We start from the raw sequence: 18,799 nt of genomic DNA on the forward strand, positions 1-18,799 counted from the left end.
TGCTGAGCACTGGACACTTGCTGTCTCAGCATTGCTCCCTGCGACAGTTAAGGGGGGCTTCACCCCTGTTTTTCACACATGGGAAAATTCTAGTTAAAATCACGAAGTGGAGAGATGAGACTCACGTACAGTCAATCAGAGCCTCAAGCCCCGTGCTCTGAAAAACACACTCTTTCTCTTTATTTTTCTTTCACTGAGAGCCTTTTGGAGGAGCCAGAGGTGTTCGGGGTGGTTCTGAGATTGTGTCTCACCAGGAAAACTTAGAGGAATGCTGGCAAGGAGGCAAACTCAGGGATGACCATGTGTTCACAGACGCCTTACAAATACCCCCACCTCCTTCGACGAACCCTACAGTGTTTTCAGGAGGAAGACATGGAGGCTCACGGAGGCTGATAGACTTGACTGAGACCACACAGCTCCTGCGTGAGGAGCCTGGAAGCCAGCTTCAGACTGGCTGTGAAACATATGTTCTGTACACACTCCCCAGTAGTCATGGATGCTCGTATCAAAAACCCTAAAGCATCCTAGATAATTAAGCTTCTTCTGAAACAGAAAAATAAACGTTTTCATGGATATATAGAATTTTAAAAAATATTTTATTTATTCATTTATTTAATTGTTTATACAGTTGTTAAAGGCTGCTTTTCATTTACAGTTCAGAAAAGAAAATTTTAGAGTCCACATATAAGTGAAAGCCTATGATGATTGTCTCTCACTGTCCAACTTCACTTAGTATGATAATTTCTAGGTCCATCCAGGCTGCTGCAAATGCCATGATTTCATTCTTTTTTATGGCTGAGTAATATTCCATTGTGTATATGTACCACATCTTCTTTATCCACTCCTCTGTCGATGGCCGTTGAGGTTGCTTCCATGCCGTGGATATTGTATATAGTGCTGCAATGAACATTGGGGTGCATGTATCTTTTCGAGTCATGGTTTTCTCTAGATAGAAGCCCAGGAGTGGGATTGCTGGATCATACAGTAATTTTATTTTTAGTTTTTTGAGGAACCTCCACACGGTTTTCCATAGTGGCTAATAAACTTATTTGCAGAGCCAGAAAGAGACTCAACATACTTTGAAAAACATGGTTACCAAAGGGGACAGGTGGGGGGAGGGAGGGGTGGACTGGGGGTTTGGGATTGAAATGTTCTAAAATTAGGTTGTGATGATGGTTGTACATTGAATTAAAAAAGAGAAAGATTTCTAGAAAAAAAAAGAAATGAAACTTTTAATCACTGTAGCTCTGTTTCTTTGGAAAGAGAAGCATGTGTGTGAGTATATAATTTAATTACTGCTCTGACTATAGCTGCTTCAAGGACCTTTATCTTTCATAATAGTAATACTCCAAGTGCTGGAGAGCCTCACACACTCGGGCCATTCACAGCCTTCCAGCCAGCCTCTTCTGCTTGCCTTTTTTGCCCCTTTTTAAAATTCTGGAAGTAATCAATGTCAGCTTCCTCACAGCTAGCTCCATTTAGCACTTTCTAACAGGTCTCTTCCTAGAGAGAGAAATGACTTGCTATTAAAAAAAAAAGAAAAGAAAAGAAAAAGCTTTTAATAGTAAACATCTGAAGGCTTCTTTATTCAAAATATATGTCATGTAATTTTGCTTTTGACCCCACCCTGGACACACTATTAAAAATGCATATCTGTAGATAAAGGATCCGGAAAGACATAGAATTTTTCCTCTACCAGGTTCCCTTGGCAACCATTCCACATGCTTCTTCCAACACATCTTTAAAGCTTGGCTGAGGTGTGTATGTTAATTTTATAGACATGCTTAATATTGCTCATTAACTTCACAGTTTCCAGATTCTTCCAAGTTCTCTTAAGGGGACTTGGTGCCTTTGTGAATAGTTTAGAACACCAACAAAACCAGTCTTCTTAAAGTCGTCTCTTACAGCGGTTTGATCATACATACCTGTGGACCCTGTTGTCCCCATAGTGTCACATCACCATTATTCTCTTGGTTAATTGTGAAGGATATGGTGTAACACTTAGAGAAACGTTTACCGTATTTACATTTCTATGTTACAGTTGTTGCATACTTCCCCATATCTGACAAAAAAGGAGAATATTGTGGAGCTCCCTGTGGTTCAGTGGGTTCTTGTCACTGCTGTGGCTTACGCTGCTGCTGTGTCATGGGTTCAATCCCTGGCCAGGAACTTCCTCATGCTGCCAAAAAAAAAAAAAAAAGCATGGCCAAAAAAAAGAATATTGTTAGGTGTATATATATATATATATATATATATATGTATGTATATACACACATGGATTTTTACGGAAAATTTTTTAAAAGTTGGAACAGCAACTTTTTAGCTATATTTAGCATTGTTTTGGTGTTCAGTAACTGCTTCAGTTCTGATTTCTTTCAAAGAGTTAAAGCATTCTTTTTTTTTTTTTTTTTTTTTAAAGACCTCACCTGCAGCATGTGGAAGTTCCTGGACCAGCTGCAACCTACGCCACAGTTGTGGAAACGCTGGATCCTTTAACCCACAGTGCCAGGATGAGGATTGAACTTGTACCTCTGCAGCAACCTGAGTTGATGCAGTTGGGTTCTTAACCCACTGTGCCACAGTGGGAACTCCAAAGCATTCTTTTATTTTAAATTTGTCTGAATTTTTTGGAAAAGTTTTCCCCAAGATAAGTAATCATGTTTTCATGCAGTACTTTAAAGCCTGCTGCCACTTAAAAAGAGGGGGATTGTGTCCATTTCATTTGCTGTCAGATTTTTAGGTGAGATCACAGGAACGTTCTGAAATTATTTTGCTTGAGACCACTTGGTTATGTATATAAGTTATACAGTTGAATCAGGTAAATCTAGCAATAATTTTCAGATTATTCTGAGACGTTTGACCTAAATTAGTTGCCAGAGTGTCTTCATTTTATAGTTTCTTTTATAGCATAACTTGGATGTGGAACCAGCCCCAGAAAGCCTCACTTTTTTTCTTTTTAGGGCTGCACCTGCAGCATATGGACGTTCCTGGACTAGGGGTCAAATCAGAGTTTCAGCTGCCGGCCTACGCCACAGTCACAGCAACACTGGATTGGAGCAGCATCTGCGACCTACACTGCAGCTTGCAGCAACACTGGATCCTTAACCCAGTGAGCAAGGTCAGGAATTAAACCCGTGTCCTCATGGACACTGTGTCGGGTTCTTAACCCACTGAGCCACAATGGAAGCTCCAGAAGAAGGCCTCATTTTGCACCAGGTACAGTATCAGACAGAGAATGACTTCTGCCATTTAACTCCTGGGTGGGATAGATAGGGCCTTTTCCACAAAGTCGTTGGAGGTTGTTGGTATTTGAGTATTGCCTTTCCTATTTCCATTATAGAGTGTTTTAAGTGGGGGGAAGAGGGCATCCTGTCACTTGGAAAAACCAGGAAGTCAATGTCATACATCGTGTATAAATCACGTATTCCGTATGCATTTATCATCGCTCCTTTCCCTGCTGGACGTCTGTGAATGCTTCTTGTGTATTTCCACATTTTTGGCAACTTGGTGATGTTGGTTAGAAAGCATCATACATGAGCCGATCATCCATTTGATTCTTGTATATTTTTCTTCTGGAAAGGGGGAGGAATCCACTGATTTATGGCCCCAGAGATCCTGGCAGCCCTGCACAGACAGAAGTTCATGTACGAGCGGGACAAACACGAGGGGTTGAGGGTTTTGTGCTCAGAGCCTGTGGAGACAAGACAATGACAAGGAATAAGCTCAGAGCACATGCCCTGCAGAGGGCAGGCGGCCAGCAGGGTGGCTCCAGGACTGGCCTGAGACGACCCCACCCCCCACCCCGTTCCAGACCGAGGCTGTGACTGAGTCCACCTTAGCGTTGTCTCTCCCAAGCTTCAGTGTGAGTCAGTTGCCGGAAGACTGAAGGACACAGAAAGGCGCAAAGTGGGATCCTGAGTTCCCCGGGACTGCAGCAACAAACCTCTCTCTTAGTTGCTTTTTCAGAGTGCAGAGATCATAATCCTCCCCTGAAAATTAGGGGACACATTTCCGGGGTAGGAATTATGTGTCAGATATTATGGCTGCTAATGAGTAGAGAGGATTTGGAACGGCCCTTGGCACCATCAAGAGCAAAGGCGATTCAGCAGAGCACGAGTGCTGAGGGCACCATGGATGGAGCTGGAGAGGACCAGTGCCAGCACATGGGTTCCTCCAGGGTGCGCCTGAGTGGTCCCTTCTTTGCAGAACACCAAACTGAATGTTATTTTTAGAATGAAACACACAGAAATTACCAAATGTTTTAGTGTGGCTGAAACTGGCTATAAGGGAATCCCCAGATTGTATAAATTGTAGCAGATTTTTTTTGTCTGCTGTACCCCCAGCATAGGAAATTCCTGGGCCGGAGATCAAATCTGAGCCATAGCTGCAGCCAATGCCATAGCCATGGCAATGCTGGATCCTTAACCCCCTGCACCACAGCCAGCGCCATAGCCATGGCAATGCTGGATCCTTAACCCCCTGCACCACAGTGGGAACTCCAAGTTGTAGCAAGTTTTTATTGAGCTATATTGTATATTATATTTTATGTAATAGATAATATATAAGAATATTTTATGTAATATTTAACAGTGTGTAACATGTATCATTTTATATAACATAACATGTTACATACTTGAAATATATTATACATAATTATATATTAATATAATGTATTAACTATGAACATATTAATATTGCTGTATTGGCATTGTTAATATATTTGTATACTAAAGTAATATAATTTATTAGTAATTAATATATTGATATATCATATGTAGACTTATACATAATATTCTATATGATATCTAATATTTTACAATCTGTAATATTATAGATAGGTCTTTTTTAGAAAATATATGATTTTTTTTAACGCTGCACCCTCAGCATATGGCAGTTCCTGGGCCAGGGACTGAATCCGAGCCACAGCTGTGATAATGCTGGATCCTTTAACCTACTGTACTGGGCCAGCAATCAAAACCATGCCTCTGCAGCAACTCGAGACACTACAGTCAGATTATTAACCCACTGCACCACAGTGGGTACCCCTAGAAAATATATAATTTGTTTGAAGGATATGATCCACTAAATTTTGAGAAGAGGAGTCCCCTTGTGGCTCAGTGGGTTAAGGGTCAGGCATTGTCACTGCAGTGGCTTGGGTTGCTGCTGTTGCATGGGTTTGATCCCCAGCCCAGGAACTTTCTGCGTGCTGCAGGTACAGCCAGAAAAGAAAAAAAAAATTAAGAAGAAAATGAAATTGAACAGTAAATAAGATGCATATGCACTCTGGAGACCAGAGAAAATAAATTGCTTTAGTGCAACAAAGCGCATTCTAATTTCATTAGATTACAAAGTAAGATAAACCTTTCATGTTTCTAAAAGGAATAAAATAAGTGGATAGAAAACTGCCCCTTAACATGTTGAGCAAATTCAAATGTGTTTGTAATTGCTGTATAAGACATGGCAATTCCGTGAATATAAGGATATTGTTAAATGTTAGCACCAAGTAATATAGGGCAGGATCTCTTAAGATCAAAGATCTGGTAACATTTAAAAAATAACCTCCTGGGAATTCCCATTGTGGCCCAGCAGATTACAAACCTAGTATCCATGAGAACACAGGTTTGATCCCTGGCCCCCAGTGTTGCTAGGAGCTGCAGTGTAGGTCACAGTTGCGGCTCGGATCTCGCATTGCTGTGGCTGTGGCGTAAGACTGAAGCTGCAGCTCTGATTCAACCCCTAGCCTGGCAACTTCCATATGCCGTGGGTGCAGCCCTGAAAAGCAAAAAATAAAATAAAATAACCGCCCATTTAGAAAATGTTTTTAAGTAACTTTTTTTATTGTTTGACTTACAAAATGGAAAGCCATTGTGACGCCCCTGAATTTAGGTGAAATATAACTCATCAAACGGCTAGAGGCTGAGTCCAGTGACTTGCTCTTCTGCTCCTTTTGCTGGTGGTCAGCAGCCACAGGGCTTCCAGGCAGCTTGTGATAAAAGCTTTGCTTGATCTGCTGGTGGAAGTAGACTTTCTTTCTGCAGAACCCGATGGCAAACACTGGTTCCAATAAGGTGGGTTGCTGTGGAAACCAGCAGCTCTAAACACCACTGAGGAAAGGAAAAAAATTAAAATCCCAGAATAAAAGCCAATTTGAGGGAGTACTAAAAGGCATGGAAAATGGTAAGAGGGAGCCAAGAACTTCACAGACAGAAACCAAAAAAAAAAAAAAAAAGATGGAGCCCGCAGACTTCGCTTTCCCTTCTGTGATGAGCCAGAGTTTGTTCAAAGAGATGTGAAACCCAGACGACGTTCAGGCTGTTCTGTTCAGACTGCCGCTGACAGTGGACCTCTCAACTGTGTTCCCAGTGAGAACCACAGAGGGCGCTGTGATCTGGAATAGTACCTGTGAGCACGTGCCTCTAATAGAGATAGACCGTGTTGCTTTTTGGAATTTGCCCGAGAGATTATGAAATGAATGCTTTCTGTCATTCGTGGAAAAATAACGAAAGCCATAAATGATTATTTGAAGAGGAAGGGGGAGAAGAAACGACAAGACACGCTTTCCGCACACCGCCCCCCCCACCTCCACCGCCCCCGCCACCGCCGTGTCTGCAGGCAGTTCTGGTAAATACCATGCACCTGTGAACAGTGCCCTGTGATTCTTCCCTCTTGTCCTTATCATTATGTTTGCTCTCAATTTGCTGCGTAGGTGCTTCCTCTCCAACCAGCAGTTTGAAACAGACTTGTCACACTTTCTAGGTCTGTGGCAGACAGAAAGGAGATGATGAAAAGATAATGCTGGACGAAAAGATAATGTTTAGTGTTCTACCCACAAAGCAGATGCCCTTTGCACTACTGGGAACAGACTGCTTTGTGCCCGCCGAGTCGGACTCTTCAAATCTGCCAAGAGCCAGAGAAGTTCTGAATTACAGTGGAGGAAGGCTTCCCAAGGGCTTGTTTTTTCCTTCTTGTTTCTACCACCGGCTGATAAAAATTTGAGACCCACGCTCTAGAGGTGGTGGCTGAATTCCTGATGGTGAAATAATGTGCTGAGTAGGAATATGAAGCAAGAAGAGGTCTGAGCACACACTCCCAGGGGTCCACCCACCATGCATTGCAGAATCTGACCCTGTGATGAGTACTGGGCAGTCAGGGTTCTCCAGAGAAACAGAGCCAGTAGGATGTGTGGACATATAGGAAGATGTTAAGTGTCAGGAATTGGCTCCTATGATTATGGAGGCTGGCAAGTCCCAAGATCTCTATATGGTGAGTCAGCAAGCTGCAGACCCAGGAGAGCTGGGGCAGAGATGGGTAGTTCCACTTCAAAGGCTGGGAGGCTTGAGATCCAGGAAGAGCCAATATTTCAGCTCATGTCTGAAAGTAGGAAAAGGCTGATTGATGTTCCAGTTCAGAGACTGGCAGGTGGGAGTTTCTGCTGTGGCACAGTGGGTTAAGAATCCACTGCAATGGCTTGGTCACTGCAGAGGCACAGGTTCAATCCCCAGCCCAGTGCAGTGGGTTAGAGGATCCTGCGTTGCCAGAGCTATGGTGTAGGTCACAACTATGGCTCAGGTTCAGTCCCTGGCCTGGGAACTTTTATAAGCCTTGGGTGTAGCCGTTTAAAAAAAAAAAAAAAAAAGTTCCCATTGTAGAGCATGTAGAGCAGCAGGTTAAGAACCTGACACAGTGTCCATGAGCATATGGGTTCATTGACCCCTGGTCTCGATCAGTGGGTTAATGATCTGGAGTTGCCACAATCTGCAGTGTAGGTCACAGATGGAGCTCGGAGCATTGCTGTGGCTGTGGTATAATAGGCCAGCAGCTGCAGCTCTGATTCGACCCCTAGCCTGAGAACTTCCACATGCCATGGGTTCAGCCCTAAAAAGACAAAAAAAAAAAAAAGAGAGAGAGAGAAGAAAAGAAATGGAACAACAAAAAGCAGAGATATTTAGGTTGTGTACCAGAGGATACCCAGAAATACTTGTTAGTTTTCATAATTCATTTAACAGATATTTTGAGAGCCTGTGTGCCAGAGACTTTTCTGTGTGCTTGGGATTCATAAATAGAGGAGAAAAAAGAAACAGAGAAAATAGCTCTCTCAAAGCTTATGTCCCTGGAAGAGTCAGACAGTTAAAACACATATAAATTATAAACATGTTAAAATTGAGAATTGTAAAGAAAGTTACGTGCACAAAAGAAAAAGCAGAGCATGATAATGTCAGGCGCTCAGGGTGAGGTTGGTATTTACACTTTAGATAGGAGGGTCAGAATTGTTTAAAAAATATTTTTAAACAATCAGAGAGAATTGAATACTTGCTGGGTATGAGATGATATAAAGAGGTGGTTCTAAAAATTGGGACTGATAATGGCATTTAGGGTATTTTTTAAAAAATCTGTATCTGGGAGTTCCCATCATGGCGCAGCGGTTAACGAATCCGACTAGGAACCATGGGGTTTCGGTTCGATCCCTGGCCTTGCTCAGTGGGTTAAGGATCTGGCGTTGCCATGAGCTGTGGTGTAGGTCGAAGACTCGGCTCGGATATCACATTGCTGTGGCTCTGGCTTAGGCCGGCAGCTACATCTCTGATTCGACCCCTAGCCTGAGAACCTCCATATGCCTCAAGTGTAGCCCTATAAAGCAAAAAATAAAAATAAAAAATAAAAATCTGTATCTGTTTTAAACTGAAATATTTATGGGAAAATAAGGGGACCTAATATGATGTCTGGGATTTGCTTCAAAATATTCCAGCAAGGGAGTTCCCGTTGCCGCTCAGCGGGTTACAAACCCGACTAGTATCCATGAGAATGTGGGTTGGATCCCCGGCTTCGCTCTGTGGGCTAGGGATCCAGCATGGCCATGAGCTGTGGCGTAGATCGCAGACACAGCTTGGATCCCACGTTGCTGTGGCTGTGGCGTAGGCCGGCAGCTGCAGCTCCAATTCAACCGATTCAGCTGCTAGCCTGGGAGCTTCTATATGCTTTGGGTGCGGCTATAAAAAGAAAAAAAAAAAAAGGAATGTATATGTATGTGTGTGTGTGTGACTGAGTCACCTTGCTGTAGGCAGAAAATTGACAGAACACTGTAAACCAGCTGTGATGGAAAAAATTTTAATCATTAAAAAAAAGAGGAAAGACCTTGTAAATAGTAAACATTCAATACAGCTTTAAAAAAAAGGAAACTTTTTAGTGCTGGTGGGGTGAAACTCATACTGTTCTTTTATTTTTCTATATGTTCTAACATTTCTATAATAAAAGTTAAAAAGGAATAACTAGCATCCATCAGGGCCTCATTTGGGAGGTGACATCTGAGTAGAGGCTGGGAAGTGAGGGAGGGAGCCTTGGGGATGAGTGTTGGGCAGGGAGGGGAGGGGGAAGAGGATGCAAAGACAGCGCAAGGAGCCTCCTTGCAGCTCCCTGGATTGGGGACAGAGGGGTGGGGGGTGTGTGGGAGATGAGGGCTGGTAGGTAATTTGGTTGTGGGGTGGAGCCTGTAAGTCACTGTAGGGACATTGAGTGACAGCCAGATCCAGGAGGGCTGCAGCATCATGCTTGGTGTGTTTCCCTTGGGAGTTTGGTGAACCACCTGGATACCCTGGATTTTCTTACTCAGATGCTGAGACGAGCGTCTGGAGCACATTATCACCGCCGTCTCATAGAGGTTTCAGTGACGGTGGAAATGTTCTCTCTGTACTGTCCGGTTTGGCAGCCACTAGTCACGTGTGTCTGCTGAGGACTTAAAATGTGCCTGGTATATCTGAGGAACTCAATTTCTAATTCAGTTTTATTTTAATGAATTTAAATTCGCATGCCCACCTGTGGCTGGTGGCTCTCCCACTGCAGTCTTAGGAGGTGGTTAGCTGTTCAGGATTTCCCTCCATTTGCTTCTTACTCCTTTATAGCAACCAGTTCACTCTCACCTCAAGGTGTTTGTAGCTTCACCCACAACCCTTGGCCTGGTTGTTTCCTGGGCATCATTTTTTTTTTTTTTTTTTTTTGGCTGCACCAGCAGCATGTGAAAGTTACTGGGCCGGGGATCAAACCTGCACCATAGCAGTGACCAGCGCTGCTGCAGTGACATCTCTAGATCCTTCATCTACTGCACCACAAGGAAACTCCTCCTGTGCTTCCTTGGGACCTGAGCTTCAATGATGGCTTCTCCAAAGGCCTTCACAGTTGAAAATCAGCTCCCTGCCATCCTGCTGTCCTGCGGTACCCAGTTTGTTATTCCCAGTTTGTAATTATGCTTGGTAGTTTATTTAAGGTCTGAGCCCTCGAGCTGGTCAGAGTCCGGGGTCTGAGCACCATCACCACTGACTGCCCCATCATCAGTGTGCAGTAGAAGCCACCTGAGCTAGAGAGAGAGCAGTGTCAGCCTGTGCAGTTTTGGGGACCCAGATGAGGGGCCCCCAACCCAGTTTGGGAAGGAGATGGTGAATCAAATAAACTAACTAGGGAGTTCCCGCTGTGGTGCAGCAGGCTCAGCAGAGTCTCTGCAGCCCCAGGACACAGACAGGTTCAATCCCAGACCCAGCACAGTGGGTGACCGCAGCTGCAGTGTAGGTCACAACTGTGGCTCATATCTGATCCATAGCCCAGGAACCCCTTATGCTGCAGGGTGGCCAAAAAAAAAAAAAAGATAAACTAACCAGGATTTTTTTTTATAATGATTTCTATTTTTTCCCATTATAGCTGATTTACAGTGTTTTGTCAGTTTTCTACTGCACAGCAAGGTGACCCAGTCACACATACATGAGTACATTCTTTTTTCTCACATTGTCATGCTCCATCATAAGTGACTAGCCGTAGTTCCCAGTGCTATACAGCAGGGTCTCATTGCTTACCCATTCCAAAGGCAATAGTTTGCATCTATTAACCCCACATTCCCAGTCCAGCCCACTCCCTTCCCCCTCCCCCTTGGCAACCACAAGTCTGTTCTCCATGTCTATGAGTTTCTTTTCTGTGGAAAGGTTCATTTGTGCCGTATATTAGATTCCAAACCAGGATTTTTAAATAAACCTTAATTAGGACTTTTAAATCGTGGACACAAATTAACAACATGAAAGCAAAGTTGGAGAAAGGCATTTCCTGCAAGGATGAGAGGTAGCAGCAAAGGAAAACAGGAGAAGTAGGAACTGTGTCTGGGGCCCCAGGTCTGTGGGGAGCAGGAGGAGCCAGGTTGTGGAGGCCCTTGGTAGCCTTGAGGTGGATTCTGCAGGTCTGGAGTGGGCAGATTTTTCTTTCAAGGGCCCTAAAAGCTTTGCAGGCCTTTGGTCTCTGCCAAAACATCTAAACTCCATCACTGAAATGCAGAAAGAGCCTCAGACAATATGTAAATGCCTGGACAGGGTTGTGTTCCAATACAACTTTATTTACGCACACGCATTTGAATTCCAGGTCATTTTCATGTGACCTGAACTATTAATCTTTTGACTGTTTTTCCCTGATCATTTAAAAGTATAAAAACCATTCTTAGCTCTTAGACCACGCGAAGCAGGCAGCTGGCCACATCTGGGCCTGGACCCCAATTGGTGGGTGCGCTGACGGGTTTGAAGGGGGACAGGAAGGAGTCAGATCAGTATTTCAGGTGGCTCCCTCTAGCTTCAGTGAGATTTCAGGGGTCAGGACCTGAAGACCGTGGCAGTTCTGTGAAGGGGCCAAACAGCAGTCTGGGTGATAGACGTCCAGGGTCTGAAATAGGCAGTGTTAACAAGGATGGAAAAGAAAGGTCCGTTTAAGACCTATGGTCTAGAATCAGAACCAGCAGAACTTTGATGGATGTTCGGGGTAAAGAGTAAAAGAATAATATCCCAGCCTCAGTATAGAAATCAGTTGCCCCAGCTCATCAGGTCTGTAAACTCTCACTGACCAACAGACACATAGTGCATCTTTTTTTTTTTTAATTGAAGTATGGTTGATTTATAGTGTGGTGTTTCTGGGTATAGCAAAGTGATTCCCATTCTTTTCCATTATGGTATATATATATATATATAATTTTTCATGTTTTTTTCCATTATGGTATATTACTGGATATTGAATATGGTTTCCTGTGCTATACAGAGGGCCTTGTTGTTTATCTCTTTTATGCAGAGTAGTTTGTATCTGCTAATCCCGAATTCCTAACTTACTCCTCTCCCCGACCTTCCCTTTTGGTAACCGTAAGTTTGTTTTTCAGTCTGTGAGTCTGTTCCTGTTTTGTAAATAAGTTCATTTGTATCATATTTTAGATTTTGCATGTACTTGATATAATGTGGTATTTGTCTTTCTCTTTCTGACTTCACTTAGTATGAGAATCTCTAGTTGTATCCACATTGCCACGGATGGCATTATTTCATTCTTTTTTATGGCTGAGTAGTATTCCATTGCATATGTACATCTTCTTTATCAATTCTTCTGTTGATGGACACTAAGGTTGTTTCCATGTCTTAGCTATTGTCAATAGTGCTGCTATGAACATAGGGGTGCACATATCTTTTTGAATTGGAGTTTTGTCTGGATAGATGCCCAGGAGTGCATCTTAATCCAAATTCAGCTGTGAGGCCACTTAAAGGGTCTTCTTTTATTTTTTTCCATTTTGGCCACACCCTCGGCATGTGGAAGTTCCTGGGCCAAGGATCAGATTCAAGCCACAGCCTTGACTTATGCTATAGCTCCGGCAATGCTGGATCCTTAACCCACGTACTACAGTGGGAACGCCTATAGGGTATTCCTTTTATCTGCAAGATGAGATAAATAGTAAATAGTGCCCCCAACTCATCGTATAATCACTCCCTTGGTTGTCATTTAGTGGGAATGATTTTGTTTGCTATTGAATGGATAATCTAATTCTAAGTGTTACTCTATAAAACTACCCCAATGGGGCATTTCTATAACTTCTACTCAGTTTTGCTGTGAACCTAAAATTGCTCTAAAAAACAAAGTCTGTTTTTTAAAAAATAGACTAGATCTAGAACTACTGAGCAAGAGTCCATGCTGTGGTGTCATATGAATAAAGCAAATGGCAAATGTTTTTAAAGGGTGATACCCCCGTGGTCTGTGATAATTTCTTAACCATAGTGATATTTTTTTGACATCCTATCATACCAAAAGAAGTCGCCCTGAGTAATCTCTTTCAAGGTATTCAATCACAGAGCTTGAACTAGGCTTCCTGTAATAGAAGAAATTCAGGTGGGAGGATCTAGGATATTGACTCCAGAAGAACGCCTTCTATCTCTTGTTTATTCACAAACCCTTTAGCTTTTGCCAGATCACAGCTGCTTTCACCTTCTCAGCAAAGAGTGAAGTGAAAAAAGCAGGAACCTTGTAATCCTGGTTGTTATGAAATGTTGCATTCCTGTAAGATGACATGAATCATCAACACAACACTACAGGAGCCACCTTCCCACCTGCCCTGTTCCACAGGATTTCTGCTCTATGAGAATTAATGAAAGCTGAGTTCCTTTATGTTCTAACTTCCCGTACCACCTGGGTACAAGAAAGACCCAGTTCAAAAAAGAAAACATGTGTATAGGGAGTTCCCGTTGTTGTTCAGCAGGTTAAGAACCCAAGTAGTATCCATGACGATATGGGTTTGATCCCTACCCCTGCTCAGTGGGTTAAGGAGCCACCAGCATTGCCACAAGCTGTGGCATAGGTCAGAGCTGCAGCTCAGGTTCCACGTTGCTGTGGCTGTGGTGTAGGCTGGCAGCTGCAGCTCCAATTTGACCCCTAGCCTGGGAACGTCCATTTGCTTCAGGTGCAGCTGTGAAAAGAAAAAGAAAGAAAAAAGAAAACACATGTGTGTTTATACATACAGCAAATAGCATTAAGGTAATATTAATTAGGAGTTCCCATAGTCACACAGGAGGTTAAGAATGTGACTGCAGCAGCTCAGGTTGCTGCAGAGGTGCAGGTTCCATCCCCAGCCCTGTGCAGCGAGTTAAAGGGTCTGACGTTGTTGCTGTGCAGCTGGGCTTGGATTCAATCCCTGGCCCAAGAACTTCCATATGTGGTCATAAAAGAAAAAAAAGTTAAAGATTGGAGGGCAAGTATGTTTCATAATGTCATATCCTTGATTTTCTTGATGTGGATTTTATCCCTCTTGTAGCAGTAGTTTTCTCCTCCTGTAGTGTGAAGTAGCCAGACTCAGTTTCTATAGCACTTTTTTTTTTTTCTACAAGGTTTTAAGAGATTTATTTGGTACAGACCTTACAGAGTACCTGGGTCTAGGATTCTTTAGCTGTTCTTTATGGTCATCTGGTCAGTGTTTTAAGTCAGTGATATGGGCCTGAGCCCTTGGACCCTTTAATCTATAGAAATTGAGATGAGACCAGATGAGGGATTCTGGCAAGGCTTTACTGGCGAGGCTGCAGTAGGAGGGAGCAAGAACAAGTAACAGGTGTCTGAGCTTGCTCCCCGAGGAGGGCAGGCTGGTTCCTTAAATGGGGTAATAGCAGGGGGCAGGTATGGAGTTTGGGCCAGAGGGGTGGCATGGGGGCGGTCCGTCCACCCCCTTGGGGGTGCTGCTTGCAGGGATCATGAGCAGCCTGCTGCTTTGGCTCCCCCATTTCAGAAGTGTCCCTTGGTTTGTAGCCGTTTTGTATCTAATTGTTCATAACTTCTCCCAGCTGCCAGTGCGTGCAATTATTTTTAGTCCCTTATAGTTTCTTTCCACTCTTTTGCTCAAGGTGCAGGCACTCTGGTCAAAGGTCCCAGGTCCCAGCCTTTCTCATCAGCATGTAAAAAGAATGGGTGAGAAAATGATGGACTGACTGAAATTTGCAGCATTGAGAAGGTTGCTTTAGCATCATAAGATCACTAGCACGTCACCAGGTGGAAGTTCTTGAACCAAAAGAAATGCTTCTCAGTGTGGTTGCTCCAGTTGAGGAAGAGCTTGGGGTATCAAGCTCTACTGTGTGTCTTGCCTTTCTCCCCTCCGACTCTCCCCTGTGCCCTGTGATGGACACTGTGGGCAAATGCTTGCAAGCATAGTGGTTGGACTCATGTAATGGCACTGGCGTGTGTTTGTACTTATTCTGAGATGTATGTCGGTACCATCCTCAGTTTATGGATGAGGAGACCAGGACCTGGAGAGCATAAGTCATGTCTACGGCCACATGGCTAGAACTTGGTGGAGCTGAGGGTCAAACCCAGAGTGTGAATTGCATAGAACCCTAGAGTTGCATGCTTGGCCGTTCCCTTGGGCCAACCTCTTCCCCTCACTCTGGGGCTGCCTCCCAGCCAGCCTGGACCCAGCGTCCTTGATGGTTCTCCACGCTGGCCTGATGGAGCCAGACTCCAGTGGTTCTGTAAACATGAGCCTCTCTGCTCACCTGGTAATTCTTTGCTGTTCTTCGTTCCACCTCCATCTCCCAAGTAGGGCTTTCAGATCGGAGGCAGCGCACAGCGTGTGGCAAGTAGTTCCTATAAGTGGCAAGTGGACTTAGGTCACTGGCATTGTTTACTCCCTTCACACCTAAGCAAAAGGGGTTTATTGGGCCGAAGGCACTGATCATTCTGGAATATATATGGAATCAGCATCCTTTAATTGATGTCCACCATGGGCCATTACTGTCTCTTGCCGGGTTATTACGGAAGTCTTGTAACTAAATGCGCAGTCTCCAATCTTGCCAGTCTTGGAGTCCTTTACCCACAGCCATGTGTTTCTATTCATAAATTTGATTTACGCTCCTCTGCCTAAGATCTTTGTGACTTCCCACTGCCTTTGGGATAAAGAACCATCCTTGGAGTTCCCATTGTGGCTCACCGAGTTAAGGACCTGAGTGGTATCCAATCCCTGGTCTTGATCAGTGGGTTAAGGAGCCAGTGTTGCTGTAAGTGGCCGCGTAGGTCACAGATGCAGCTCAGATCCCGCATTGCTGTGGCTGTGGCTGTGGCGTAGGCCTGCTGCTGTAGCTCCAATTCAACCCTTAGCCTGGGAAATTCCAAATGCCTTGGGTGTGGCTCTAAAAAAAAAAAAAGAACCATCCTTTTAGGTCGTTTATAAAACCACAACTGATATGGCCCCTGCCAGCTCCTCAAGCTTTGTCTTTCCCTGGACTTCATACCCCTCACTCCTCACCCAGCCTTCAGAGCCTATTTCCATTTCTTCAGAAAGCATGGCTTTCTCTTGCCTCTGAGCCTTTGCACATGCTGTTCCCTAAGTACCTCCCACTCACTTTCCTTCACCACTGTAGCTGTGCACAGTTGCTCATGATTCTAGGCGCAGAGGAACTGCTCAATAAACAGCTCTTGCATGAGTAAATGAGAATTATCCCTTCTGTTTTAATTTTTAATATTAGTTTGGAGCTGTCCATTTCCCATATTTGTTATCTGGATTTGCAGATGTTAGTAATTCCACTTCAGTCATCTTTTCAAATGTTTACTTTTTATTCTTTTTCCTTCCAACCTTCCCTCCTCTCACTCTTCGGATCCTCTCTTTTAAAGATTTTTTTTTTTTTTTTGATTGCACCCACACCATGCAGAAGTTCCCAGGGCAGGGACTGAACCCATGTCATGGCGGTGACAATGCTGGATCCTTAAGGGGCTGAGCCACGAGGGAACCCCTTAAAGATATTTCTGGCTACTTTTCAGTCACGTCTTCACGATTACCGGCACACCGACCCCAAGCTGTGTATACACGTCTGTGTTCACCCAGACTGTTGAGGAGTTTTCTGCAAATCGTAGCGCCTGCAGGGTTCTTCTGTTAGCAGCCTGAATCTTGCTTGGGCTGGGTTTGCCAGCAATGCTGGGAAGGATAAAAGAGCACTGTGTTGATTGCACAGTGTCTTAAAGGGGTGGAATTTTCGGTGAGTTATTTGTTGGTGTGAGCTGGGAGGAGCCGGCAGGAAAGCAGTTTGTTATGGGCAGGGGTTTGAAGGATGCTGTGTAAAGAAGGACCCCTAAGACATTCCTGGTTAAAATGCATTATGTTTCGGATGTAGATCTAGATTTCCTTAGCCTATCCCACTTTCGACTTCCCAGCGCAGGTAGAGAAGAATCGCGGTTTAAGTTGCCCAGTTAATAGCCACTGTCCTTTGTTGCTTTGTCCTTCTTCCAGAGGTCACCTTGAAGGTCCACATCAGTGACGCCAGCACCCATCAGCCCATCCCGGAAGCCCTCATTGAGATTTTCACCAACCAGGTCTCCATCGCCACTGGTACCTCGGGGACGGATGGCGTCGCCTTCATCAAATTCCAGTATAAGCTGGGCAGTCAGCTGATGGTCACCGCCACGAAGCACGCCTACGTGCCAAACTCTGCCCCATGGAAGCCAATCCGGTTACCTGGTAAGGTGGTCTTAACCTTTCTCTAAAATGGGGCTCACAGTCAGGCAAGGGATGGAGTCAGACCCAGCAATGATTTTGTAAGTGTTACATACAAGTCAGACAGTCAAGAAAATGCTGGTTCATTCTCCACATTACTTTCTGGGGACCCTTATGTGCAGCAAAGATGGCATCCCAGTATGAAGCTGGCTGGGGACACTACGTTGCTAGACACACAATAGAACTAAAGCCTTTTCTGTTCATTTCCCCAGCCTTCTGGTTCTGTACTTCTTTTTTTCTTTTTAGGGCCATGCCTGCGGCATTCGGAAGTGCGCAGGCTAGGGGTTGAATTGGAGCTGCAGCTGCCAGCTGACACCACAGCCACAGCAACACTGGATCCGAGCCACACCTGTGACCTGTGCCACAGCTTTTGGCATCACCAGATCCTTAACCCACTGCACGAGGCCAGGTATCGAACCCGAATCATCATAGACACTATATCGGGTTTTTAACCCACTGAACCCCAGTGGGAACTCCCCATTCTGTACTAGCTGATGGGACTAGGGCAGGGGTCTGGAGTGGGGTTCCTTGACTGGCTTGAGGAGCCTGAAAGCAGTCTGGCCAAAAGGTGGGGAATGATGGCAAGACCATCTAGCGGGTAAGAAGGTGGGAAAGAGAAAGACAGTTTCACTATCAGTCCCCACCTTCTTACCCGCTAAACTCCAGCACTCTCGTGTGTTCCCTCCACTCTCAACACTACGTCACTTCTGGCACCTCTGGTCTCCGAACATTTGGGACTTCATCCACAGATCCAGCAAGGTGTCGATTCTGTGACACCAGCTGGGTACTTAGGAGAGCACCAGTTTATTGCTAAGGCTATTAAAGGACCAGCCACAAGGAAGAGATGCGTGGTGCGAGGTATGTGGGAAGGGGCGTGGCGATTCCATGCTCTCCAGGTGCGCCACCCCCTTCCCCCCACCCCCCCGCCCAGCAACTCTGGTGTTCCCCAACTAAGAGGTTCACCGAACCCCACCCTTTTGGGTTAAATCACTATCCATTAGTGACAGATTCATCTTCCAGCCCCATTCTCCTCCCTGGTCAGGGGGTGAGACTGAAAATTCTAACCCACTAATCACTCAGTTGGTTCCCCTGGTAACAAGCCCACATCCTTAGATTATCTAGGGCTTTATAAAAATCTCTTTATCACCTTAAACTCCCATTGAAAGAGGCTTGTTATGAATAACAAAAGAGACCTTTAAATGCCCTTATCACTTAGGAAAGAGTTCTGGAAACTCTGAGCCAGGAATGAGACCGAGACCAAATAAATGTTTCTTATTCTAAATCACAGTCTCACCGTCCCATTCACACTGCAGAATACTCCATCTGCCACAAGGATGGTGCCAGACAGAGGTTCAGCGGGGGATGGGGTAGGTGGGAGCAGCAGCCGGTGCCCCTCCCGTCTCCTCACTCTAGGCTCCATCTGGTACTGCCACCACCATTGCTGTCATGGTAGTGGGTGTGGGCTTTGGAAACCAAAAGACCTGGGTTCTGCCTCCCAATCTC

At 44.7% G+C, this 18,799-nt stretch overlaps 1 protein-coding gene across 1 annotated transcript in view; it reads left to right on the forward strand.

Annotated features, from left to right (window-relative positions):
• FAM171A1 (family with sequence similarity 171 member A1) overlaps positions 1-18,799 on the forward strand; it is a 151,345-nt gene that overhangs the window by 70,561 nt on the left and 61,985 nt on the right. Inside the window, exon 2 of the mRNA XM_047754726.1 lies at positions 17,033-17,260. Within this exon, the coding sequence (XP_047610682.1) occupies positions 17,033-17,260 (228 nt within the window). The remainder of the gene's footprint in view (positions 1-17,032; positions 17,261-18,799) is intronic.

This window comes from Phacochoerus africanus, chromosome 12 (assembly GCF_016906955.1).
Source record: "Phacochoerus africanus isolate WHEZ1 chromosome 12, ROS_Pafr_v1, whole genome shotgun sequence".
Lineage (NCBI taxonomy): Eukaryota > Metazoa > Chordata > Mammalia > Artiodactyla > Suidae > Phacochoerus > Phacochoerus africanus.